Source organism: Poecilia latipinna, unplaced genomic scaffold, assembly GCF_001443285.1.
Source record: "Poecilia latipinna isolate Pla-1442-1.1 unplaced genomic scaffold, P_latipinna-1.0 Scaffold2017, whole genome shotgun sequence".
Classification (NCBI taxonomy): domain Eukaryota; kingdom Metazoa; phylum Chordata; class Actinopteri; order Cyprinodontiformes; family Poeciliidae; genus Poecilia; species Poecilia latipinna.
The window spans coordinates 55,323-78,938 of NW_015114633.1; the positions used below are offsets into that span (position 1 = coordinate 55,323).

General features: G+C 34.8%; 3 protein-coding genes across 6 annotated transcripts in view; 2 read left to right on the forward strand and 1 right to left on the reverse strand.

Annotated features, from left to right (window-relative positions):
* sh3kbp1 (SH3-domain kinase binding protein 1) overlaps positions 1–13,321 on the reverse strand; it is a 68,232-nt gene extending 54,911 nt beyond the window's left edge. Inside the window, exon 1 of one of the 2 annotated variants that reach the window (XM_015016434.1) lies at positions 13,052–13,321. In XM_015016434.1, the coding sequence (XP_014871920.1) occupies positions 13,052–13,124 (73 nt within the window). In that variant the 5' untranslated portion in view covers positions 13,125–13,321. The remainder of the gene's footprint in view (positions 1–13,051) is intronic. The other variant, XM_015016432.1, reaches the window with a different exon arrangement.
* LOC106935766 (transferrin receptor protein 1-like) lies at positions 2,323–19,591 on the forward strand. Of its 3 annotated transcripts, XM_015016428.1 has the most exons (20): positions 2,327–2,428; positions 3,059–3,061; positions 4,699–4,741; positions 5,349–5,556; positions 6,315–6,495; positions 7,319–7,456; positions 8,069–8,153; positions 9,462–9,581; positions 10,955–11,050; positions 12,064–12,203; positions 13,797–13,966; positions 14,045–14,164; positions 15,587–15,672; positions 15,754–15,817; positions 15,886–15,953; positions 16,435–16,502; positions 17,116–17,206; positions 17,290–17,517; positions 18,315–18,464; positions 19,274–19,591. In XM_015016428.1, exons 3-20 carry the CDS (start codon positions 4,709–4,711, stop codon positions 19,484–19,486), a joined length of 2,259 nt encoding a protein of 752 aa, XP_014871914.1. In that variant the 5' UTR covers positions 2,327–2,428; positions 3,059–3,061; positions 4,699–4,708; the 3' UTR covers positions 19,487–19,591. The 3 variants fall into 3 exon arrangements, with proteins under 3 accessions (XP_014871915.1, XP_014871914.1, XP_014871916.1); XM_015016429.1 differs by lacking the exon at positions 3,059–3,061 and having other exon boundaries at positions 2,323–2,428; XM_015016430.1 differs by lacking the exon at positions 10,955–11,050.
* Positions 19,592–22,802: 3,211 nt separating this feature from the next.
* LOC106935764 (activated CDC42 kinase 1-like) overlaps positions 22,803–23,616 on the forward strand; it is a 27,451-nt gene continuing 26,637 nt past the window's right edge. Inside the window, exon 1 of the mRNA XM_015016427.1 lies at positions 22,803–23,009. The gene's annotated coding sequence lies outside the window, so the exon portion shown is untranslated. The remainder of the gene's footprint in view (positions 23,010–23,616) is intronic.

Consider the following 23,616-nt stretch of genomic DNA (forward strand, 5'->3'; position numbering starts at 1 on the left):
ATTAATAAAAATATTAGCAATTATTACTAATAAGCTTCAACACAGAGAAACAATACAAACTAATTTAATTCCACCTCTTTTTCTACCACCTACTCTGCTTACATTAAAACTCTTAATGTAATGCTTTTCTATTTCACTTTTCCTAATTAAACCCATTTTCATCGTTTACTGAATTAAATTGAAATTACAAAAACAATGGATTCAGTTTTATAATTCATTCACTTTCAATACATAATGTAAATTAAGTATTATCTATAATTAGATAAATGGTGCATTATCAAATGATGTGAATAAAATAAATTAATTTTACTTTATGAAAAGGAGCTAGCTCTTCTTTAAAAATAAAAGCTTTCATTTAAAAGCTGAATTTTGTGTTTATTTGTGGTATTTTTGACTAAAATTTAAAGTGAAAACACCAAAGTGTGAAAAACATATGAAATCAGGAAAGTGTGAAAACATTTTTCACACCATCTTATTGTTTTGCAACACTGGAAACATTTTGTCTGCTCATATAATTCAGTTTTCTGTAGATGATGAGTTTTTCCAACCGCTCTGCTGTTCTGTTCGTCTTTCAGGATGGAGAATCTGCTGGCGGTGGCAAAAAGATCACGACTAAACGATGCAAGAAAGGACAAAGAGATGAAGATCTAAAGTTTTTGTATCAGCCGCTCCAAGATGGAAACAAGATCTGATAAGATAAACTGCTGACCAGTCAGAAAAGTCATTCATTTGTTCCTGATTAGACGGAACAATCGGGTGATCAACTTGACCTTGAAGTGAACAAAGAAACGATTTTTATGGAGAAAATGAGGCTTTAGTTGCATCACTTTTAAAGGGGGTTTGTACATTTTTTATAGTTTTCTTCCCGAATGAGTTTTCAATCATTATTTTTAATATTTTATTGCAATATGTTGTCAGAAAGCAGATGAATATACAGAGTTTTTCCTTTTTAAAAGCTTCTAAAGTCTGACCAATTAAAAGAGAACTGTAACTGTCAATTTATACTAAATATAATTATTTATTATAGTTTTAATTAGGTCAAAATTCCTTAATGCAGGTAAATTTATTTCTCTCAGTAAAGTATTTTTTTTTAATTAATTTAAAAAGGCAAGGGGATTTCAAATATTTCTTAGGTTAATATTTATTTATTATCAATCATATAGAAAAAGGGAGCTGTAACAGTTAAACTGTGTCGATGTTATTTATAGAAACATAATGCCATGATGATAGCATTGTACCACAGACACGCATTCCAAGACTTCTTTTAATATTTTATTTATGTAAATATTGTATATTATATATTTATATAAAAATGTGGAAGAGAGAAGAATGCTATAAATACAGCTAAAAATGCAATAAAAATACAAAAATAGAATTTTTTTTGTAGATTTCCTGTAGAAAATTAACACTATTAAATAAATTGCAACATTTGTCAAACATTTACGTAGTTATGTGCACAGTTCCATTTTGATCAATACACAAATTTCACTGCACAACTTTTTTTTTTCATCTTTTTTTGTAATTACACACTTAAACACACAAATTAATTTCCATAACTTTTATCAAAAGTCCTACCCTTCATAAAATAATTACTTTTTTTAAACAGATATAATTAGAAAACTGCTCATGCTGCCCTAGAGAAGACGTCGCCCTGGGCATCTGCCCAATTCGCCCGTATCAGAAGCCGCTATTGCACTGCAGGAAATGTTTCTTTCAGCTTGTCTTCTCGGTTTTCTGCCTTTTGTTCCCACTGGCACAAAAATAAGACAAAACTAAATTACAAGTAACTTTTAGGAGCTTGTTGTAAGTAAATCATTTCTTAATATTGATGAAAAAGTTCTAGTTTTAGTGGTAAATTATTTCACTTATAATATGGGAAAAATGTCTTGTTATAAGTTAAATAATCTGCCAATGTAACTTGTTTTTTGTCATTATTAAGTAATTATTTACTTAAAACAAGTTTCTATTTCTTGCTGAAATGTTACTTGTAAGTTAGTTTTCCTTATTTTAAATGTATATACTGTATACTCCTTAGTTTGAGCAACACCACTTGTAATAGCATTTCTGCTATCAGCTGGTTTATTACAGTTAAATATAGGACTCTCATTGTTATAGCACTTTACAGTGAGTAAAAAAATATAATTGGCTGTATTCATTTGTGCATAAAATGAAAAGTGGGTGTAATAAAACATATAAATGTTGAGAAAAAACTAAAAGCCTCGTTTTTAACTTCTGAATTTAGTTTTTTGTTTGTTTGTTTTGAGCTTAAGCGTTCTGATTTATACTTCTCACCGGTTGGTGGCGGTATTGCACCAGTAAAAAAAAGAACGAAGAAGAAGGACTTCCTGAATCTGCCACCCTTGCAAAGGACTTGTCGTTTTGTGCGTTTAGATTTCCTTCATTCAGGCAGATCCAGAGCGACTTTAAGGTGAGCTACACTATATTACGCTTTTCATATATTAATTTTATTAATGTATTGCAGGCTCGGATATATTTTAGGCGCATTGCGCTTTACGTAATTCCTGTCAAAGTCACAACAATGTTTGATATTAATGACTCTTCTCCAATATGCACCAATATTCGGCCTAAAATTTGAATTAGCTTCCCACATCCGTCAGCTTTTTACTTTATTGCAAAAACACGGCCTGTTTTTGCTTGTGGTATATAAATAATTATATTTTTCCTGCAAATGAAACAACCAGTCATGGTTTCTAGTAATTGAATCACCGCTGAAACGAGTCATCTGATGCAGCCAGAGAGTTTGTTCTCATTCAGGCTTCAGTTAAAGCTATTATGAGATAATAAATTAGCATATTTCCTTGCTTTGTAGAAATCTACTATTTTTTACTAAATATTTTCCGGAATCCTTAATAATACTTATCTCTAGTTGTAAAATAATTGATAAAGACAAGATGCATTGCTGTACCTTCTTTTATTTAGATTCCCTCTTTATTTTGTTTAACTATATAAACAGATTGGTGATAAACCAGGTTTGTCGCTCAATGTTTTTTAGGTTATCAACGTCTATTTATTAAAAACAAAACAAAAAAAGAAGAAGAAAGTTCTGTGTGATCATTAAAATAAATCTACCAAACTGGAAGTTGCAACAATTAAAGTCTCTTACTATTTCCTGCTTCTGTTCAGACAGGAAGGAGCTACTCATTGTGTAATCTTAGCTCTGTCAGTTGTTTCACCCAACCATGTTTTAAACGAAGCAGTTACTTTCTTAAAAAATGACAGGAATTACTGGTTTTTCAGGTAGAACCAGAGGTGGGCAGAGTACCCAAAAATTTTACTCATGTATTTTTGTTCAAGTAAAAGTAAAAACTAGCAATCCAAGACATTACTCAAGAGTAAAAAAATATCTGGTAAAAAGGCGACTTAAGTAATGAGTTACTGATCAAAATATCACACATTTAATATTAAAAAAATCAGCCGGACCAAAATTTAAAGTTATGTAGCTTTTGATCGTTTTACAAACGTTTTATGAATGAGTGTTTCTTTTAACTGACTTGCCATAGTTTATTTTTTGAAAAAAATAATAAAAATAAATAAAGCAATAGTTTTGTTTTATTCAGATCCACAAAGGTCTTTGTAAATAAAATAAAAAAACAACAAAAAAACAAATGCACAGTTTTGGTAAACCTTTATGTTAACCCAAAGCTAACATTATATTTCTCAGTTAATGACAAAATAATTACACTTTGTCTATGTAGCTGAGGCTCACAGAAATACATATGTGATTTAAATTATTATTTAAACAAATTTGAGATTTTGTTGACTGTTGAAGCTGAAGTGTTTTTGTGTGCAGTTATCTGATATTATTCAGCTGAAATGATATTATTAGTCACAGAAAAGCGAGTAAAAAGCTAGACTTGACCATAATCCGTTACACAAGGAACACAGTGTTTCATTCACAAACAGAACTCTGTGTATTAAACAGTTTTTTTAAACAGTGTATTCTGATCCACCCCAACCCCAGGAGGTTTACACGGAAAACTTTCCCCCCTCTCTTGGAAAAAAAAAAAAAAAAAAAAGCATACGTGACTCTCCACACATCCTCAACACTTCCTGGTGTTTCTTTCTGTCTTTTTTTCTCCTGCAAATGTTGAGTTCTTTCTTTTACTATAAAGTTATAGTCTGTAACAATGGCAACAAGGTAGGGCTGGACAACAAATCAATAACATATCATGCTAGACACCTGATTAATATCAGTAGCATGATAGAATATTCAATTCAAGCAAGATTGGTGGAATCCATGTGACTCACTGCTCTGTGGTTACCTAGCAACTCGCGCGTTCTATGGTTACCTAGCAACAACCTGCTGAGTAACCGGGCGCAGCAGCAGTTTGAAGTTCCACCTCATAACTTCTTTAAAATAAAAAACGTCATGAAATGAAAACTGGATAAAACAGGGAAGGTCACACCACCAAACTGCCAATATTTCAGATATTTAAAACAAGAAAACGAATTAATAATTATTGATATCGACTGATATCAAACGCTTACATCGTGATAAGTTTTTCAGCCATATTGTTCAGCCCTGCTGTTTTTACAACCGGGAGCAGCTGATTAGCACTAGGACCTTCCTGCCCACAGTATCATCATTAAATTTAATTTTCCTTTTGAAAAAAGTGATAATTTAATTGAACTGAATGTGAGATTATAACTTTGTGACCTCTTTATATTTCTCTCCAGAACAGCATCAATGGACAAGATAAGGTCGCAGTTTCAGAGGATGGTGAGTGTTAAAGAACAAAACTCACACTGCAAAAAAACATCTTACCAAGCATTTTGTCTAGTTTCTAGTGCAAATAAATAAATATATAAACTAACTTAAAAGTAAATTCTCAGTAAGATATATGAGCTTGCTTTAAGTCAATAATTCTTGAATGCAGATACAAACAGCAGTTCCACTGGCAGATTTTTCCTATTCAAACAGGAGACATTTCTTCTTAAAGAAGATAAAAATCTGCCTCCGAACTACTAAATTTTTTTAACCCGGAGTTCATTAATTATTGTCATAAAAAAAGCTTATATATCTTGCTTTACTTTTAAGTTAGTTGTATCTTTTTTCAGGTATAATAGGATATTTGAATTACAAACTAGACAAAACCACTTGGTAAGATTTAGTATTTTGTATTTTCTGTCATTCTTAAATAATTTCTCTTTACCTTAAAGTGTAACTATAATGAAGGCATAAGTTCAGCCCAGACAAATTTTTAACAACTTCACCAAAGTGGGCGGAGTTAAGAGACAACTTCATCGCCATATTTAGCAACTTTTCACACAACTCTAGCAACACTGTTTCAAAAACTCAAGGCTTTCTGCCCTGATTGCGTCTCCAGATGAACAGCGAGCGGTACAGCAGGTTCACGCTGCAGCCATCGGAGAACGGCGAGAGGCACGCCGAGGTCAACCTGTCTGACTACGCCGCAGAAGGCGACACGGCGGCGGAGGCGCCCGGGTCGCCGAGCTTCAGGCCGGCGCCGCTGCATCACAGCAGGCGCACCGTGGCGTTCGTAATCCTGGGAACCCTGATGGTGTTTCTTGGCGGTTCGTTACGGTTTCTCATTTTTTAACGTGACGTTTAATGCTGTAAATGACAGTTTTCTACATTGAAATTCTTCATTTGTTGCAAAAGAGGTCAGATGGTATTTATATTTGAAGAACTTGAATTAATATGAGTTAAGACATTTAATTTCCCTTTGGAATCAATTAAATTGAACTGAAGTAGGGCTGAAACAATTCATCGTAATGAATTTATCATACCAGTAATCATCAGCTAATTTAGTAATCGATTAATCATTAACTGTAGTTTTTTTTGTAAAAAACAAATAAAAAAACCTTAAGCACCTTTTTGCTGTCCAGTTAACAGGTAAATTGAAAAGAATAGTCAACATCCCAGCTATATGCTTTTTTGATAATTAAGTGAAGTAGAAAGATTATTTAAGTATCCAAGAATTTATTTAGTATTTATTTTTGCTACAAATGATAATTAATACTCTAAAAGTATACTACGTTGTTGCATTTTAGGCAATAAAACGTTTATTTTTTTATTTAAGAAAAAAATAATTATGTTAATTTGCATTTTTCCTAATTTTAATATTGTGTAAAATAAGTGGTTAAATGAACGTGCCATTTTTTAATCCAATTACTTGATTAATCACCAACATAGAATAATCTTTTACTAAAATATCATTAGTTGCAGCCCTAATTTATATATTTTTAATGTATACAATATGTTATGTAGGTCCACATTTGTTGGCATTTCACACTGTGAGGTGTAAGGATATCATGTGTGTCTCATTCAGGCTACCTGGTTGGTTTCATCAGCCATCATAAACCCAAGGTTGAGTCTGACTGTGAACCGAGTTCGACGGATAAAATCGGCGGGATGGATCCAGGGAAACCTTCGCTGACTCTGTCCTGGAAAGACGTCTCTCAACTCCTAACGAGCAAACTCAGCAGCGAAGCTTTCAAAAAGACTCTTAAGTAGGTCGTAGAAGCGCTCGGCGTCAGATTTAATTATTCTCACACTAACGCTGAGGACACAGCTCACCATGTAAACACTGGGAGTCAAACTAGTTGAATCATCAGATAACCAGGTGTAGGTGGTTTGTTAAAGTCAAAGGGAGCAGATTTAATGTTGACTTTTTAAATCTGATTTTTTTTACAGTTCTATGGCTGAAAAAATTGTCAACTAATGCAGTAATGGATTAATCGTTAATTGGTATATGGACTCAAAAAATTTGCTGCAATAACTTATTGAGGTCAGTAATTAAGCCCAAACTGTACAAAGTATATGCACATTTTGCATATAAAATCATGTCTATCAATATGTTTTACCCAAAACTCCTCAGGTAGAATAGCTTTAGCTAATAGTCTACATTATTTAATGCTTACATTCTTATTTTAAAAAGGAATTTAATTAATTAAATATTTTAATGTGCTTCTATTATATAAAAAAGATCTTAAGTGGTTAAATGAAAAATTGGTATAATTTCCGTGCCAATTTTTGACCCGATTAATCAATAATTAAAATAATCATTACCAGTTTATTTACATTGGCCTGCAGAAGTACAGTTTTACTTTCCCCTAAAAGAAGAGTCATATTTACAGCTAAAATAAATTTTGAGATTTAAAAAAAAAAAAAGACAAAACAACAATAGAAGACTATGTCTAGATTTCAACTTTGTATTTGTGAAAGTTTTATGCGGCATGAAGTGCAAAAGGTTGGAGAATCTACAGAGCAGGGTAAATATTTTTTTCCAAATGGGAAAAACAAAAAATCAAACGCCTCCCTTTTGCTCTGCAGGGATTTTGATAAGCAGAACCGCTCGGCAGGAAGTGAGGAAGACATGAGTCTGGCGAACAAGATTTTCGATACATTCAAGACGTTGGGGATGACGCCGTGGACAGACATCCATTACGTTCAGCTGCAGATGCCCGACAGGTCGGTGACATTACGATTTCTCTGGTTTACAAAAAAACGTACCGATCCGACAGGATGTCTCTTCTATAGAGCAATTTATAGGAAATCTATAAATATATAATATTCAATGTGTAGAATATTCACTGAACTCCGATCCAGAACCACTCTATCTGCTCAACCTCTCACAGCCAGCTAAGAAATGTTGGTGGAATCAACCAACTGGCTTAGTCTTTGGTTGCCTAGCAACAATCTGCTGGGTAAGAAGCAGTTTCAAGATCCCCCCAGCCTCCCCCCCCCCAACTGTGGTTACCTAGCAACGACATGCTGAGTAACTGACAGTTCAGCAGCAGTTTCAGGTTCCCCCTCTGTGCTTCATAACTGCTTAAAAATAAAAATCTACAGGATAGAGTGAAAACTGTTGATAAAACAGGTGGTCATGCCACTAGCTTGGTAGTATTTCAGACATTTAAAACAAAAAACTAATGAATAATTATCGATATAGACTGATAGATAATTATTTAATATCAGTCGATATCGATAATTATTCATTAGTTTAAGACACTTGTATCGTGGTCTTAAATTTTATTATATAAGTGAACAACCCACTGATAGCTTCGCCTTCTGCTTTTACAGCCAGAACCCCAACACCGTTTACTTTGGTTCAGACGTCATCAAGCCTGTGGGATATTTGGCCTACAGCAAACCGGGCAGAGTTGAGGTGAGTTATTAGGACGTGACCTTTAACCTCTCAACTTCTCAGGACCATTCTGAAGGATTCTCGGTCTTCTGACGCCTTAGACCGTATTACAGGTTTAAACACCTTAAATCGGTTTAAACGTGGCATTAATCTCAACCAGACCGTTAGCTTATTGACACTTAAACTGTTACAGAACGGCTCTGGGTATTATTAGACTGTTTAGGCTTCTTTTCCAGTAAACCTCACCTGCATTAAATCCTTACAGTAAGTCTGTTTATTACAGTGATTCACTTCTGCATTGAATCACCAAAAAACTTCTCTTTTGCGTTAACTTATGGGTTTGTTTATATACTAAATTTGGGAAATATTTTTATTTCATCTTTTGTGAAACCCAATTATAATCTATTTTATCTTATAGTTAAATAGTAACATAGGATAAAATGTAATGCTTTGATATTTTTTCTGTCATACAATAGCTTTTTAAATTTTGATGCACAGATGCATATCAATAGTTTATAATATGATGAAAATGTAAATGAAAAAAATAAATAAATTTAGAGATGTACCAAACAAAGCCATTGTATTTAAGTAAAAAATAAAATAAAAAAAAACCACAGACTTGCAAAACAATCCTAAAAAGATGAATATTACACAAATATAGAAAAAAAATAATTATAATACTACATATAAATATCTGTTTTTGTCTTATTACAATATTGGCATCTTTATAAATAAAAAATTTGAAAAGATATGATTTTTTCATTAGTCAAAACCTAATTAACCTTTTGTGGGTACAATGAAATTATAAAAAAAAATATCCCTTTAGTTTGAATAACCAGAAATATGAAAATAAATAAATTTTAATTAATTAAATAAATTGGTAAACAACAGTTTCGGTAAAGAAAAAAGTCGCTGAAATTGTTTCCCCAATTTTAAACCTCTTTTACAAGCTTAAAAAATTCTGTAAATCATAAAAAACAAAAAAAAACAAAAAAAAACAAGCAATTAAATGCGAACTTTTTCTCATCACAAAGAATTTTTGGATTCAGCATTTACTTAAATAAAATTAATATTTTGTCTATTTCAGGTTACACCCAATGAAAACAAATAAATAAATGGCTTTGTTTTCATAAAATAAAAGTTATTGAATTACATTATTGGAAAAAATTAAAGATAGGTTTGCTTGTTGACAAGTAACCACAACGTTCTGGTCTCCAATATTTAAATCTTTAACCTGCAGTTTCTGATTCTTAGCCAACTCAGAGTTGGAACCATAAGATGCAGCCGTTCTGCTGCAATTAAAGCTTCATTTTCTCCTGACGCCTGCAGGGCCGGCTGGTGTACGGGAACTACGGCCGTCAGAAGGATCTGGACTTTGTTCAGGGGAAAGTTGACCTGAAAGGCGCCGTCCTGCTGCTGCGAGCTGGAAAAATCACTTTTGCACAACAGGTATGTGTAGATCAGTCTTTCTCAAACTGTGGTGGTCGCGGGTGCCCCCTAGTGGTCCACGAGGTACTGCACATAAACAACCATTTATTTGTTACGTTAGCTCAAAGTGCGACGCTACAGCTAGCTCACCAGAGGATTGTTTAAAAATAATAATGGATAATTGGCTTAAGTCAACTTATACCACAGCAGATATGGAAAACCAAAAATGAAACAGTTCAATCATATAAAAATCTATTGTCAATCTCTGTATGTTCATCATCAGTTCATAATCAGTCAGGATCCAAACAATTCTGTGAAACGCAGCTTCGCGTTGGACACAAAATGCCTTACCCCTTAATTTTTCCAGTCGATTTTGGACTTGGTTATCTGGTCACAACAAGAATGCAGAAACTGTTTGACTATTTCCTTCCTGGAAAGGACTTGGACCAGAGTGTCTCTCAGGAGGAGAGCACTTCCTTTGGGAATGAACCTTCATCTGTTCCCAAAGAACAAACTGACCTGGCTGGGGAAGTTTGCCTTGAAAAGGAGCCGGTTGTCTTCAAAGACATGGATATTAATTTGATGGCGATTTCACAAGGCACTACCAAGGACAAGAGCACTTCCTTTGGGAACGAACTTTCGACTGTTCCCAAAGAACAAACTGATTAAATATGTAACCCTTCTATGTTTGTCTCAGCTCTGGTAGGTTTGTCTTCATGACAGAATAAATACGGTGAACCTGAGTGAGTCTAACAAAAGAGGAAATCGAGTTGGTGGTTAACATCAGCTGAGTAGCTTCTGCTCCTACACATTAAATAAAATACAATAAGTAAGCAAGCTAAAAGCTGTAGCTTCCAATGAGCAGTTAGCAGTTGTAAAATTAAACACAGCTAAAATGCACAACATCAATAATGTTGTGTTAAAAACACCAAAATTACACATGAAACACTGGATAGTGTGCGTTTCTCAATTGATTTTTTTACCCAGAAAAGCGTGGGGACGCTGCATTTGTGTGTGAATTTTGAGACTCCCCTGACATCTCAACATTCACAGTCTTTTTTTAACAAATGGTCTTATCTGATTGGGTGATCAGCAATCGATCAGATAGCTTTCTTGTTTCAGCCAATCATATGATTCTCATGCTGTGCATTTGTGGATCTAATCTTTTGCATTTGTGAATCTTAGTCTGTGCATCTGTGAGTTATGAGACAGTTTTAGCTCCAGTTTTGCTCTCTGCAGTTTTTGTCCAATTGGAAATAACTAGAATAGGTCCAATAAGCAACAATTTGAGGTTGATCATTACTTGCTTTAAATTCACTATTATTGACTTTTTCTACAAGCAAGTGAAAATGTTGAAAAGAATGTTGTTTGACCATTCTGTTTTTGTGTTTCAGGTGGACAACGCCGCCAAGATGGGAGCCTCTGCTGTTCTGATCTACCTTGATACTGAAGATTACAAGCTGGTTACAGACACCGAACTCTACGGACACGTCAGTTCAAAACATAAACTCAAATATAGATTCCTTGCACATTATTGTTTTCATCCGGAAATTTCAGGCACAATGCTGGAGGGCAAAAAGACGATTCTTTTACATGCCATCCGTAGCCGTGCTGCCGCGGTAGAACAATCCTGTCAACAAAATGGCACCTATAAATGTAGGAATTATTAATTTAGTGCAGTGCACCAAAGCAAAGGGGAAAATAACGCAGAAAAACCGTTAAGAATAACTAAAAATCAATGGTTGTATTCTTTTTTTCCCTGTTCTGTGTCGGCCATGTTACATGCAGACTCGTTGCCATAGCAACTGACTGACAACAATGCCACGAATGAATCAAGATTCAGCACCAAAAAAAACACTCAAGCATTTCCCACACAAAGAAGAGAACATTCAGTCTGTTACAGTATTATGTTTTTAGTAGAGGTGTGCCGATCAATCCCTAGTTTTTAGGCTTTATGTTTATTTGCAATTATTAATAAGTGATTACTGTAGTAGATTAGCTATTAGCTACAGCGCAGGTGTTTAAATTGTTTAGCTAATTTAAATACCTGCGCTGCTGATGCTCTGTCAGAGTTGGTCGCCTTTTTTATATTGTAACTGAACCGAAACGCGCAGAATTTCACATCGCATCTACATGTTACGGTTATCAAAGTCAATCTAGCATAACTGATTACTTTCCTCTCCCTCGCTATTGTTTTTTTTAGTTAAAAACTTTTTCTGACCTTATCTATTTGTTGTAGTGTTGACTATTAGTAGCAAAGCACTGTGTCCCTTTTCTTTTATATATATATATATATATATATATATATATATATATATATATATATCTCACATATACATTTAAGATAACTCAACAGATAAAACCAATGGTGGTCATCATCGGCGAGGAGCTTTTTGCCCTCCACCAAGTACCTCTTGCGTGTGCGCCGTCACCCTGCAAGGGGACTTCACCCAGCAGGAAACAAAAAAAAAAGGTTTCCTATTCATTCATCTTTTGTTTCCAGGTCCATCTTGGTTCTGGGGACCCCTACACTACTGGATTCCCGTCCTTCAACCACACTCTGTTTGCCCCTACGGAGTCAGCTGGCCTCCCAAAAATCCCGGCCCAGACCATCACTGCCAGCTCGGCTACAACTCTTCTAATGTTAGCAACTTACAATTAAAACAGACGATACTGCATGACGGATGTAGCCAAACAGTTTTTGTTTCAGGGTGGAGGTTATACGGCACGACTTAAGTTATTCTTAAAAACAGTAATTGGGTGCTCAAGATTGAATTTCATTGTGGATTCAGAAAAGAGATGCAAGTTATCAATTAATGAGTGAATCTAAGCATAACTATGACAGCGTATTAGGCCCATTGTAGAGAGAGGAGGAAAAAAAGTACAATTTTGAGATTAATCTCACAAATTTGACAAAAAAAACCTCAGACTTTAGTCTGAGTTTCAAAAGTAACAAACATTTCAACTTTTGAAAAAATTCTGAGCTTCAAATGTCAGAAATAATTGACTTTTCAAGTACAGAAAATTTCCACGTTTTTTCTAGAAAATTTTCTAGATTAACCTCAAAATTTCTTATTTTTTAGCACATTTTCAACTTTTCAAACTCTAATTCTTGTTTTTTTTGTAATACATTTTTGAGGTTAATCTACAAATTTCTGAATTCTTTGACAGCAAAGAAAAACCTGGATTTTATCCTTATAACACAAAGGCCTACATTTTTCACAGTATTAAGAAAACTTTCAATTTTAACATAATTTTGTGTTTATTGTATCAAATACTGACAGACTAAACAGAAAATTGTGTTTTTTCACATAGTTAAACTCACAAATATTTACAAAATAAAATAAAACAGGAACTTTTTAGGTTGCTAAATAGAAAATTAAAAGAAGAATAAAACATGCAAAGTACTTGATACCCCTTGAAAAGAGATATTGTGTTGTCTGTGGTTGAAGGAATGTCAAAACTTTGCTCTATAAAGTGCTTTAACTCACCACAGTCTTGACAATCAACCGTGCTTATTGGCGCCATTTCTTTTGTCATTAAATCATCTCCTTCGTAGCACATCAGTCGTCTTTAAATGAGAGGTTGACGCTGCTTCGCCATGAAGCTCTTAAGGTGAAATTTAATGAGCTTGTTGAATGTTTATATTTTATAACAGAGCCGTATAAAGTGCTTTTTATGTCCCACAAAGGACTCAGTTTGAATTGCTTCTCTTTCCCGTCCAGAGAGAGCTCCGCCATTTTGTTTCTGAGCGGTTCCGCTTAAAGATGACCAGCAGCGCCCTCTGCTGGATGGCGGCCAAACTACAGTATTAAAAGAAGGAGTGGTCGTTACTAATAGATTACAACCAATTTTAATCTAATCAACCATTGACAATAAAATTTAAGTTGATTAATTGTTTACATCCCTGATTTAGACATAATATATACATTCAGACTTTCTAAAACTGATTTAAATGTTGAAAGAATCACATTTGGAACAGATAAAGGCTTTCAAGTACTTTTCCAGAAGTTTCTCAAAGCAGATGGAGGAGTTGGAGGATGCATTAATATATCTGAGTTTATTTGCATAATTATGAGTGTGCAAAATGGAAAATCCACAATAAATACAAAGTTATGCACCCAGTTTTGTCAGTTTTAGCATAATCACGCTACCGAAAAAAGAGCAATTCCAATAAATCATTAAAACCCCTTCGTTTGAAAACATAAAATGAACTTTTCTGTCTGTCGTTCTCAGGAAAATTGGTGGCCCTGAAGTAGAAACAAACAGTGACTTCAAAGGTGAGCTAAAGTCTGTGGTTTACAAGCTGGGTGGGAGCCAGAACATCACTGTGGAGGTGAACAACGTGTTGGTCAACAAGGAGATCCACAATGTGTTCGGCGTGATCAAAGGGTTTACTGATCCTGGTAGGTTTTTTCTGTTGTTTTGTGATCTTAGTTATTAAATATAAGGGTGCTGAGCTGAGTTTTAATTTGAATATTCAGATCGTTATGTTGTGCTGGGAGCTCAGAGGGATGCCTGGGGGAGAGGTTACACCAAGGCCACTGTTGGCACCTCGGTGCTGATCGAACTGGCCAAGGCGTTCCAGGAGATGGTGAAAAAAGGTAAGAAGCTGGAAATATCATGTTTTTCTTACTCATTTTACATTTACTGTTATTTACTTCTATCTCTGAATGTAAGAAACAGGAAAAACAAACTTTAGGCAGCTGCTAGTCTGCAAAAACACAAAATCTTACCGAGTATTTTGGTCTAGTTCCTAGTGCCAATATATTAATACACTTGAAACAAGACAGAACTAACTTAAAGATAACTTTTCAGTAACATGTAGGAACTTATTTTTAGTCGATAATTTATTCATATTGATGAGAAAGTACAAGTTCAATTGTAATATTTTTTTACTTATAACATGGGAAAAATAGTTTGTTGTAAGTGAATGTGTCTGCCAATGGAACCAGTACTGTTTCATCAATATTAATGAATTACTGAGTTATTTCTTGGTTATTTCTTGTAATTTAGTTTTTGGACAACAAAGATTACAACAGAGACTGTACAACTGGGAGTCATTTGTATTAGTAAATTTACACTGGAAACTGGAACAAAAATACTTAGTAAGACGTTGTTTTTTTGCAGTGAAATTGGTGAAGCTGTCACCCCAAACTTAAACCATATTGGATACCCATGCAACTGGCACTCTGTGGAGAGATTTAAAAGTTCAGTCTGTTGTTTGCCATGATGGTGAATGACCACTTGCTATTGTTTGCGCTGCTAGCTAAGAAGTTTGCTAACTCTTAAGGAATTAAATCCCCTTAAATATTGTATGTGTTTATGTCTTGTTCTTTACTATCCATGTTTTATTTTGCTCCTGTAAATTTGAAATAAAGTTACTGGGTGGAAAAGAAAGAGGAAACGGAAGCAAAAATAAGAGCATAAATATAAACATCTAACTACTTAAAGGATTCTTAAGTCAGTGACCAAAACTTCAGCACAAATATTGTATTTTATTCAACTAAATGTTTACAAAAAAGCCAATTAAATTAGCGGTTTAGAATTTATCCAGAAAAAATAATTTAAGGGAAGCTAATGGATTTTAAAATTACCCAAAATGCTAAAGAGCTAAGTGAAAAATTAGCTCTGTATTAGCAGATTAGCTTGAGTGAGCCCATCATTTTCCACTTTGTACAAGAATCCTACATCAAATAATGTTTCTAGTATTTAAGAATTTTTTGTTTCTTTGCACAAAAATTACTATTTTTATAAAAAGTATTTTATACAAACCAAATAATGACTTGGTTTGGGAAACTTTGTTCCTCAATCCACAATGTGAGGAGTTTTTGATTTTCAAACAGAACAAAAGATTCTGAGAAAAATCTGGAAAGTTATGACATTTTTATCTAAAAATATGTAGGAACCTTATTCTTCCTTCATCATAAAAGCTTTACATGCTTTTATATTAAAACTGAATGTTGATATTGAAAAGTTTAAGCTATTTTGCTGGTTTAAAACTTTAAAAATTGTCCCTGTTTTAGATAACTTCAGGCCGAGAAGAAGCATAATATTTGCAAGCTGGAGCGCAGGAGAGTTTGGAAATGTTGGCGCCACCGAGTGGCTGGAGGTAAGAACTACATGTTTAAACTGAACTTTCTGCTTAGGTAGAAAAATGCTTAAATAAGTCTTTTTGTTTTGTTGTTTTTAGGGTTACATGTCCTCTGTTGACCGAAGTGTCTTTACATACATCAACCTGGATGGAGCAGTCATGGGTACGCACTGTAAAAAACAAAACATGTTGGGAAAAGTGGCTAAAACTGATGAAGTTCATGTCTGACAGGTCAAGAAAGGTTTATCGCCTCTGCAAGTCCGCTGCTGTACAGCCTCATCGAGACCACGATGAAGGAGGTAAAACAACTTTATGATGAACCGCAAACTAACTGAAGCTGCTGGGCGAAAAATTACTGAAATAAATCATAATGTTGTCATTTTAAGACCATTTTCAGCTAATAATAATAATAATAATGATAATAATAATGGTGTATTGGTATTCCCTCCCAAAGATAAACAAAAACACCTTCAATTTCTAAAGAATAGCTTGCATTTGAACTGGTAAACATTTTAAATAGCCAAGTAAATCAACAAACAACCAAAACAACAATTAAAATAGATTATAAAGTCTTTGTTATCAAAATTGAAAACACATAAAAGTGCCAGTTAGGATTTTTTTTACTCAAATGTTTGCAGTATTTTTCAAAATGGTGGGTTTTTAATGGTATTAAAGCGAAGTATCTTTTTAACCATTGTTGTCCAAATGGAAATAATCAAGCTCATTTTAATTAATCCTGTGATGATTTGATTTATTGTGACATTTGTCTGTTTCTTTCAGGTGAACATGCCTAGAAAATCTGTGTCAATTTACCAGGCGATGGGAGGAAGTAACTGGGAGTCCAGCGTGTAAGGAGGAGATCCCCTTAAAATGTTTTTATTTTTTCAAATGCAGGGAGATTTTCTTATTTATTTTTAATTCACCATTTAGTGCACATAAAACAAACATTACAGACTAACAAACAGAGGTATTTAGCTATAAAATAACAAATAACCAACTAGGTAATCCCCCAGAAATCTAACAAAAACTAAATACATGGAAGAACACCATGAATCAAAGTTAAATAACTTTTGGTTTTTCTTCTTTAAGTTAATAATTCCTTAACATTCATGAGAAAAGTACCAACTCCATTGGCAGATTATTTAATTTATAATATGGGAAAAATGTTTTAGAAGTGAAATAATCTGCCAATGGAAGTAGAATTTTTTCCATTAATATTAAGCAATTATTTATTTTAAATAAGCTCCTATTTCTTGCTGAAAAGTTGCTTGTAAGGTCGTTTTTTCTTATTTCATATATTTGTAAATGAATCTAGACAAAAATACTTACGACTTTGTGTTTTTGTAGTGTAATAATCCCACAGTTTAACGCAACGCTCAGCCTTAAATTGAGTTTTTAAAGCCAAATCCATCGCTGCCGTAGAAAAAATGTATTTTTGAAAATTGTTTGTCCTGCTTGCAGACTGAGGACGATGTCTGTAGAAGATCCTGCTTATCCTTTCCTGGCTTTTGCTGGAATTCCCTCCATGTGTTTCCACTTCATCCAATCAAATGTAAGTTTTACTCTTAAAACATAAATATTTTTTTTATGTTTTTTGTGGTCTTAAATATGACTCTGCTGTGGTTCTGTTTAAAGTCCGAGTCGTACCCTTACTATGGCACCGGCCTGGACAACATGGACCACCTGAACTACCGGACCAGCCAACGCACCAGCAACGTCACGGCCACGGCGGCGCGGTTCGCCGGCCTGATGGTGCTGCGTCTGGTCCATGACCACCTGCTGGGTCTGGATGTGAGCAGATACTACGGCTCCATCACCAAAGCTGTGGTCCAGGTCTACAAACGGGTCAACCAGCTCACTCAGGTTTGGACTTTTTCACCTTCAGGATTCATTTTTCATAGAATTAAATGGATTTGTCAAGATGAGGGCTGGGTGATACGTTGATTTTATTGATTAATTTTTAATGACTTCAGTTTTGGAAAATCTGCATCCTGGGCGGCGGCCATCTTGTTTCACACTCATTTGTTACAGCTTCTATTTCTTTGGTCTTTGACTTCAGGAAAACATTACAACAGAATATTAAAGCCAGGCTAAGACTTTAATTGTTTTTATTTATGAGAATAAAATATTACCAGAATATTATCATATTACACAGGTTTCAAACTTGAGTTCCACGGGCCAAATCTGGCCCACCAGATCTATTTATGTGGTCCACTAGTCTATAAATGGTCTCATAAATTGAACTTTAAGATTTGTTTGTAAGATGTGTTCAAATGTTATTTTATCAGTCAAATCAGATCAGTTTTCATTTGTATGCAGCGTGATGTAAGATCCTCCATCTCTCTGCTGGAGGGCAAAAAGCTGCTCGCTAACGATGACTAGCATTGGTTTTAGCTGTTAAGTTGTCAGTTTAACTTGAAATTTCCAGATATAAACAATAACATGCAGGGGGTCCATAGGGACAAATTACATCAATGTGAAAAGATGTTAAAACTGTTATGTTTTAAGGAGTGCTAATCGAATGCAGATGAATTGTAACAGTTTGTTAACAGGTAGTTTTATAAGTACATTGTGCCTCAACCAGGCCTTTTTGGACATTCATAGTCCGACACCTGTGATCTGTTCCCTAAAAGTGTTCATCTGTGTTTTCTTCCTTCCAGTCCGGTCAGCTGAAGGATGTCAGTCCCAACTGGCTGAGTCGCGCCCGCAGCTCCTACAAGCGAGCGGCCGACGCCATCACCAGCGCCATCGCCAACACGGACTTGACGGATAAGGAATCCTGTCGAATCCTGAACGACAGGATCATGAAGGTGAGATCGCTGCAGATCGTAACGGACGGTGATTACTCGCTGCGGTTTATTTAAGCAATGAGATCGTTTTGCAGAAGTAGAAACTCTTGTTCTGATTCTGTATTTTTTCTCACCTCTCTGGTCCAGCTGTGGTTTGCTGTGTAACTCACTGGCTGCAAACCAAACCACAGCTGTGGCCAGATGTTTTCCAAACCCTTTAGCTTCCATTTTTTGCCATTACAATTGAAACGTCGTAAAGGCAAGATTGTGTTTTTTCAACACAAACATTGAATATAAATAAAGTTTTGTGTAATGAGAACACATTTTGTCATACGACTGTCGGTCAGAGGCCTCTTCAGGGTCGTTGTGAGACTGACTGCTATCATAGATCCTTCTCACCTTTCACTGCAAAAACACAAATCTTACCAAGTATTTTTGGTCTAGTTTCTAGTGTAAAAATGAATAAACTTGAAATAAGACAAACTAACTCAAAAGTAACTTTACAGCGAGATATAGAGGGTTGCTTTAAGTAAATAATTCATTAATATTGATGAAAAAGTTCTAGTTCCATGAGCAGATTATTTCACTTATGATATTTTTCCCACGTTATAACAATCTGCCAGTAAAACTAGAACTTTTTTAAGGAATTATTTACTTAAATATTAAGTAAGATTATTTCAAGTGTAATAAGACATGTGCACCAGAAACTAGACCAAAATTACTTGGTAAGATTTTGTTATGACATTTATTAGAATAAGTAAGGTATTTCAGAATTGAATTGAATGTAATTGTTGATAAAACCAAACCCTTTTCTGTCTGTCCTCTCTCAGGTTGAGCACTCCCTCCTTTCTCCGTATGTCTCCGTTGTCGAGGCCCCGTTCCGCCACCTGCTGCTGGGCCGCGGCCCCCACACCTTGGCGGCCATCGCTGAAACGCAGGACATGGAGAAGCTCCCCCTCCACCTGGCTCTGGCCACCTGGAACCTGCAGGGAAGCGCCAACGCCATGGCCGCCAACGTCTGGGACATAGACAACGAAATCTGAAGCTGGAAACAGGAAATCTGAGCATGTGTGTGAAGCTGCATGAAGGTTAATTATAGTGCTCCAACGTTTAAATACCTGAAGCACAAGCGAGTCACAAAATCTAGAAAAAAACAACAACTGTGAACCTTAAACAAATCGCCTCCTCAAAGCACTGAAACCTTATTTATACTTTTAGTTCTTTGATATTTATCAGTGGCAGTGCCCACTATATTTATTGTTTGTCTTTTTATACAGCATTATCGGAAGCAGTGCCTTCCATAATTATGACGGTTATACTGTCGAAAGCCACAGCAGCATCTGCTACAACAACGACGACTCCCTAACGGAGCATCGGAGGAAACGGAGCATCGGATAGCGTTAGGATTTCACCTTCCTGGCTCGCACGTCTCCCGTTTGAACGTTCAAAACTTGCTGGGAGAAACAAAATATAGAAAATCAAACCAAATTTGCAAATTGTTTTTCTGGATCTGAGCAATTCAGGGGTGTCCAAAGTTTTTGTCTCGAGGGTCAAAATTGTCGACTCAAAAGTCCAAAAAATCCAAGTAAAGAAAGTAGCGCAATTTTTATTTTTTTAAATTATTTTATTGTATTGTTTCAAAACTTGTAAAGAATTTTTATGACAGTGTATTAAAGCTATCATAAATAATAAAAATAAATGAAAGGTGCAGTAAATCTTCACCAAAAAACTTAATAAATGTATTGATTAGACTCAGAAATTTTCTCAGCAAAATTTAAAAAGAAATAACACAGAAATTTTCAAGGTTTTTGTAGAAAATTTTGCGAGAATCATCTCAAAATTTCTGAATTTTTTGGCAGAAATTTACTCTTTATTTTCTCTTCGATGACCTTGATACACTGCTGTAGATTTTGGACGTTTGCTGTTTTCAGTTTTGTCTAAACTTGATTGAATAATTTTATTTTCTGTAATAATGACAGAATTTAGGTCACTTTCTTCTTAGCCAAATTCAATTAAAAAATAAAATCTAATTTAGGTGAAGCAAATTTGGCTTTTCAGGAAAAGTCTGGATATAAAAAGATGAAAGTTTATAGGAAAATTATATTGGTAATAATTTAACCCATATTACAAATTAAAACTCTCCATCTCTGGGCCAAATTTGTATCATTTTTTAATTGCAGTTGGGGGCCACACAAAATCACTCCATGTGCCCAAATGGCCCCCAGGCCACACTTTGGACACCCCTGCTCTAATTACTTAAAGTCAATATTTGGTAAAATGATTCTGTGCAACCTTAAGGCTCTAATTGGTCCCATAATTTCTAACAAGCCGTTTATCTTGCACTGTCTGCGTTGGAGCACGTATTAGGATCATGGCGTTATCGGGAGCAGTGCCTTCCATAATTAATATCCATTATCGGGAGCAGCGTCTTCCATAATGCCGACCAATGACGGTAGCTTTTGTCTACCATTTTCTGTGTATTTTTTGTGTTTGTGTGTATTTATCGGGAGCAGTGCCTCTCATATTTCACTTCCAGGGTGGAACAGCTTATCGGGGACAGTGTTTCCCAGAGTTTTATACTTGAAATATTCATTTCTTGGGTTTATTGGTTGGGTTTCTGTGTGTGTGTTAAAATCAGGCTTCTGGACCTATGTAGTTTCTGTGCAGCTATTTTTTTTCCTGTTTAGATTTCAAAAATGGTTTAACACTGGAGGAACTTTACTGGGAGAGGTGGGCAGTGGACCAATCCACAATTTATAACTTCTGGAAATTTATAGTTGTCAACATTTAGTACATTTAGACTTGAGCAGCACAATAAATTACAACAATATGAATGTTTTCAATATCAGATTGCAAAATTCGACAGAGTATTAGGTCCACGCTAAAATAAAATGTTAGAAAATAAATAAAACTGCAAGAATAAAATCGAAAAATCACTAGAAAAAACTCAACATTGCAAGATTAAAGTCGGAATAATGTGAGAAGAAATTTTGTAAAATTACTAGGAGAAAATTATAAAAGTTTTATTGTACAATTTTACAATAAAATTGTAAAATTTGTCAGAAATTGTAACTTTAGGACTTTCACTCTTACTTTTACTAAAGTTGTAAAATTACCAGAATCAGAAAATTGAGAACAAAAGCTGTAAACTTACGAGAATAAAATCATAAAATCACTTGAATAAAGTTGTAAAATTACGATAAAAAAGTCTTAAAATTACAGAATGAAATTGTGAAATTCTAAGAGTAGGTTAGATGGTATATTTATCTACTCAACGATCCTCATCTTGAAAAGTTGTTTTTAAAACGATTGCCCACCTCTTTCTTCTACATCATCGAGTTCAGCAGTTCAACATCTGTTTTAGATTTACTGTGTGTTATTATCATTAGTGTCTGAATACTGTAAGCCTCACTAGCGCCAAATATATCACTGCTTAAAAGCAATTTACAAGCTACATAAGAATTATTCAATGAATCAAACCTGTGCATGCATTTGCCTCTCAATATACTGTTACCTAAACTTGTTTCAAACCTTGCTATTATGAATTAATTTCCATAAATATTCGATCTGGCTGTTAAATCTCTTTAAATAAACAAAGGAATGTCTCAAAAGTTAAATTTAATTCAGTATACTGTGTCTAAACCTCTTCAAATTGATGGCTTGTACAATATTGAATATGAAATCTGTAATGTGGTTTCTAAATTCAGCATACAAATTTAATAAACTCTTTGGCTAAGCATCACTTACCCCTGCTGTCTGGTTTTTTAATATAACCAAACCATAAACTGCCCCAGTAAGGGATATATGGGTTGTATTGCAAAACCCAGATACAAAATTTGGGTTTTATACATGAGCTAAGCCATTGATCAGATTATAAACTTAGATATTTGGAAAGAAAGTAGCAAAACCAATGTTAGTTTAATTAAATTAAGTTGCTCTTTACAATTTCAGAGGGAAATTAACATGTTTGTTTTACAAATTCTTTTTTTTAATTAATTGATTTGGTTTGTAGAACCTTATTATTTCTGCATTTCTACTTTTGTTTTTGATTTTGTTAGATGTGAAGTTTGCCTTTTTTTAAAAAATAAGTGATGCATTTTATGCGTGTTTATATTTCCGCTTTTATTTGTAATTATGCCAGTTTGGGTAATTCAGGTGATCAATCTAATTTTATTAAATGCAAACTTATTATTATTGAACAAATACAGTTTCCAAGCATACTTTTCCCGCTTCATGTAAACTCTTAAACACAAAGTTGCCACTCACAATATGGCGGACTCATGACGCATCGCCTAAGTGGGGGGTCACGAGCTGTCCGAACCCTAAAAGCGCCGTAGCGTCTTGACGTTCCATCCTTACGCAACGTGACGCTCAAATCACGGCGGACCGTTAAGGAATACCGGGAGGCAGAGAACAGACGGAGCTAAAGCCTGAATTTAACCGAATCAAAGTAAACCCGGGTCCGGCTTCCCGCCGGGTTGCGGTGTGGCCGGAAGCGGAGGAGGAGGGAGGGGGACTGACCGGTGGAGAGACTCGGCTTCCTCCCACCAGACTCCATCCTCTCAGGTCTGTGCGCTGGGGTTTGTTTTTGCTACATGTTGCTGTGATATAATCTGGTAATTTATAAAGTGGATGATGCTAATAAAAGCTAATAACGGAAAGTGTCGCCTTAACAAACTGAACTGAAGCTGAGGAGCTGAAGTCCACTGAATGTGACGGAGTGGTAATCAGCTTAAGACTGACCGAGGATCAGTTCTCTGTTTACAAGCAATGTGACAGATACAAGTCATACTACTCTAACTACATAGCAATCTCTCTTTAAAATTGTAAAACCAATCTGTCATTAAGCAGCACATCTTGTTATAAACCATAAACAACATATAAATTGATATTAATAAGTCTGAGGTCTGTTTTCTAATAAGACCAAACTGGTACAGATTTTACCAAACACCTGAACACATCATTCAGCTCACAGGAAGAATTAAGACACCTTACTGTGGACTGGATCATTCAGTCACCATCTGTCTGTCCATCCATCCTTCTATACATTCATTCATTCAGTCATTAATTCATTCATTCATCCATCCATTCATTCATTCATTCATCCATCCATCCATCCTTCTATATATCCATTCATTCATCCATCCTTCTATATATCCATTCATTCATCCAT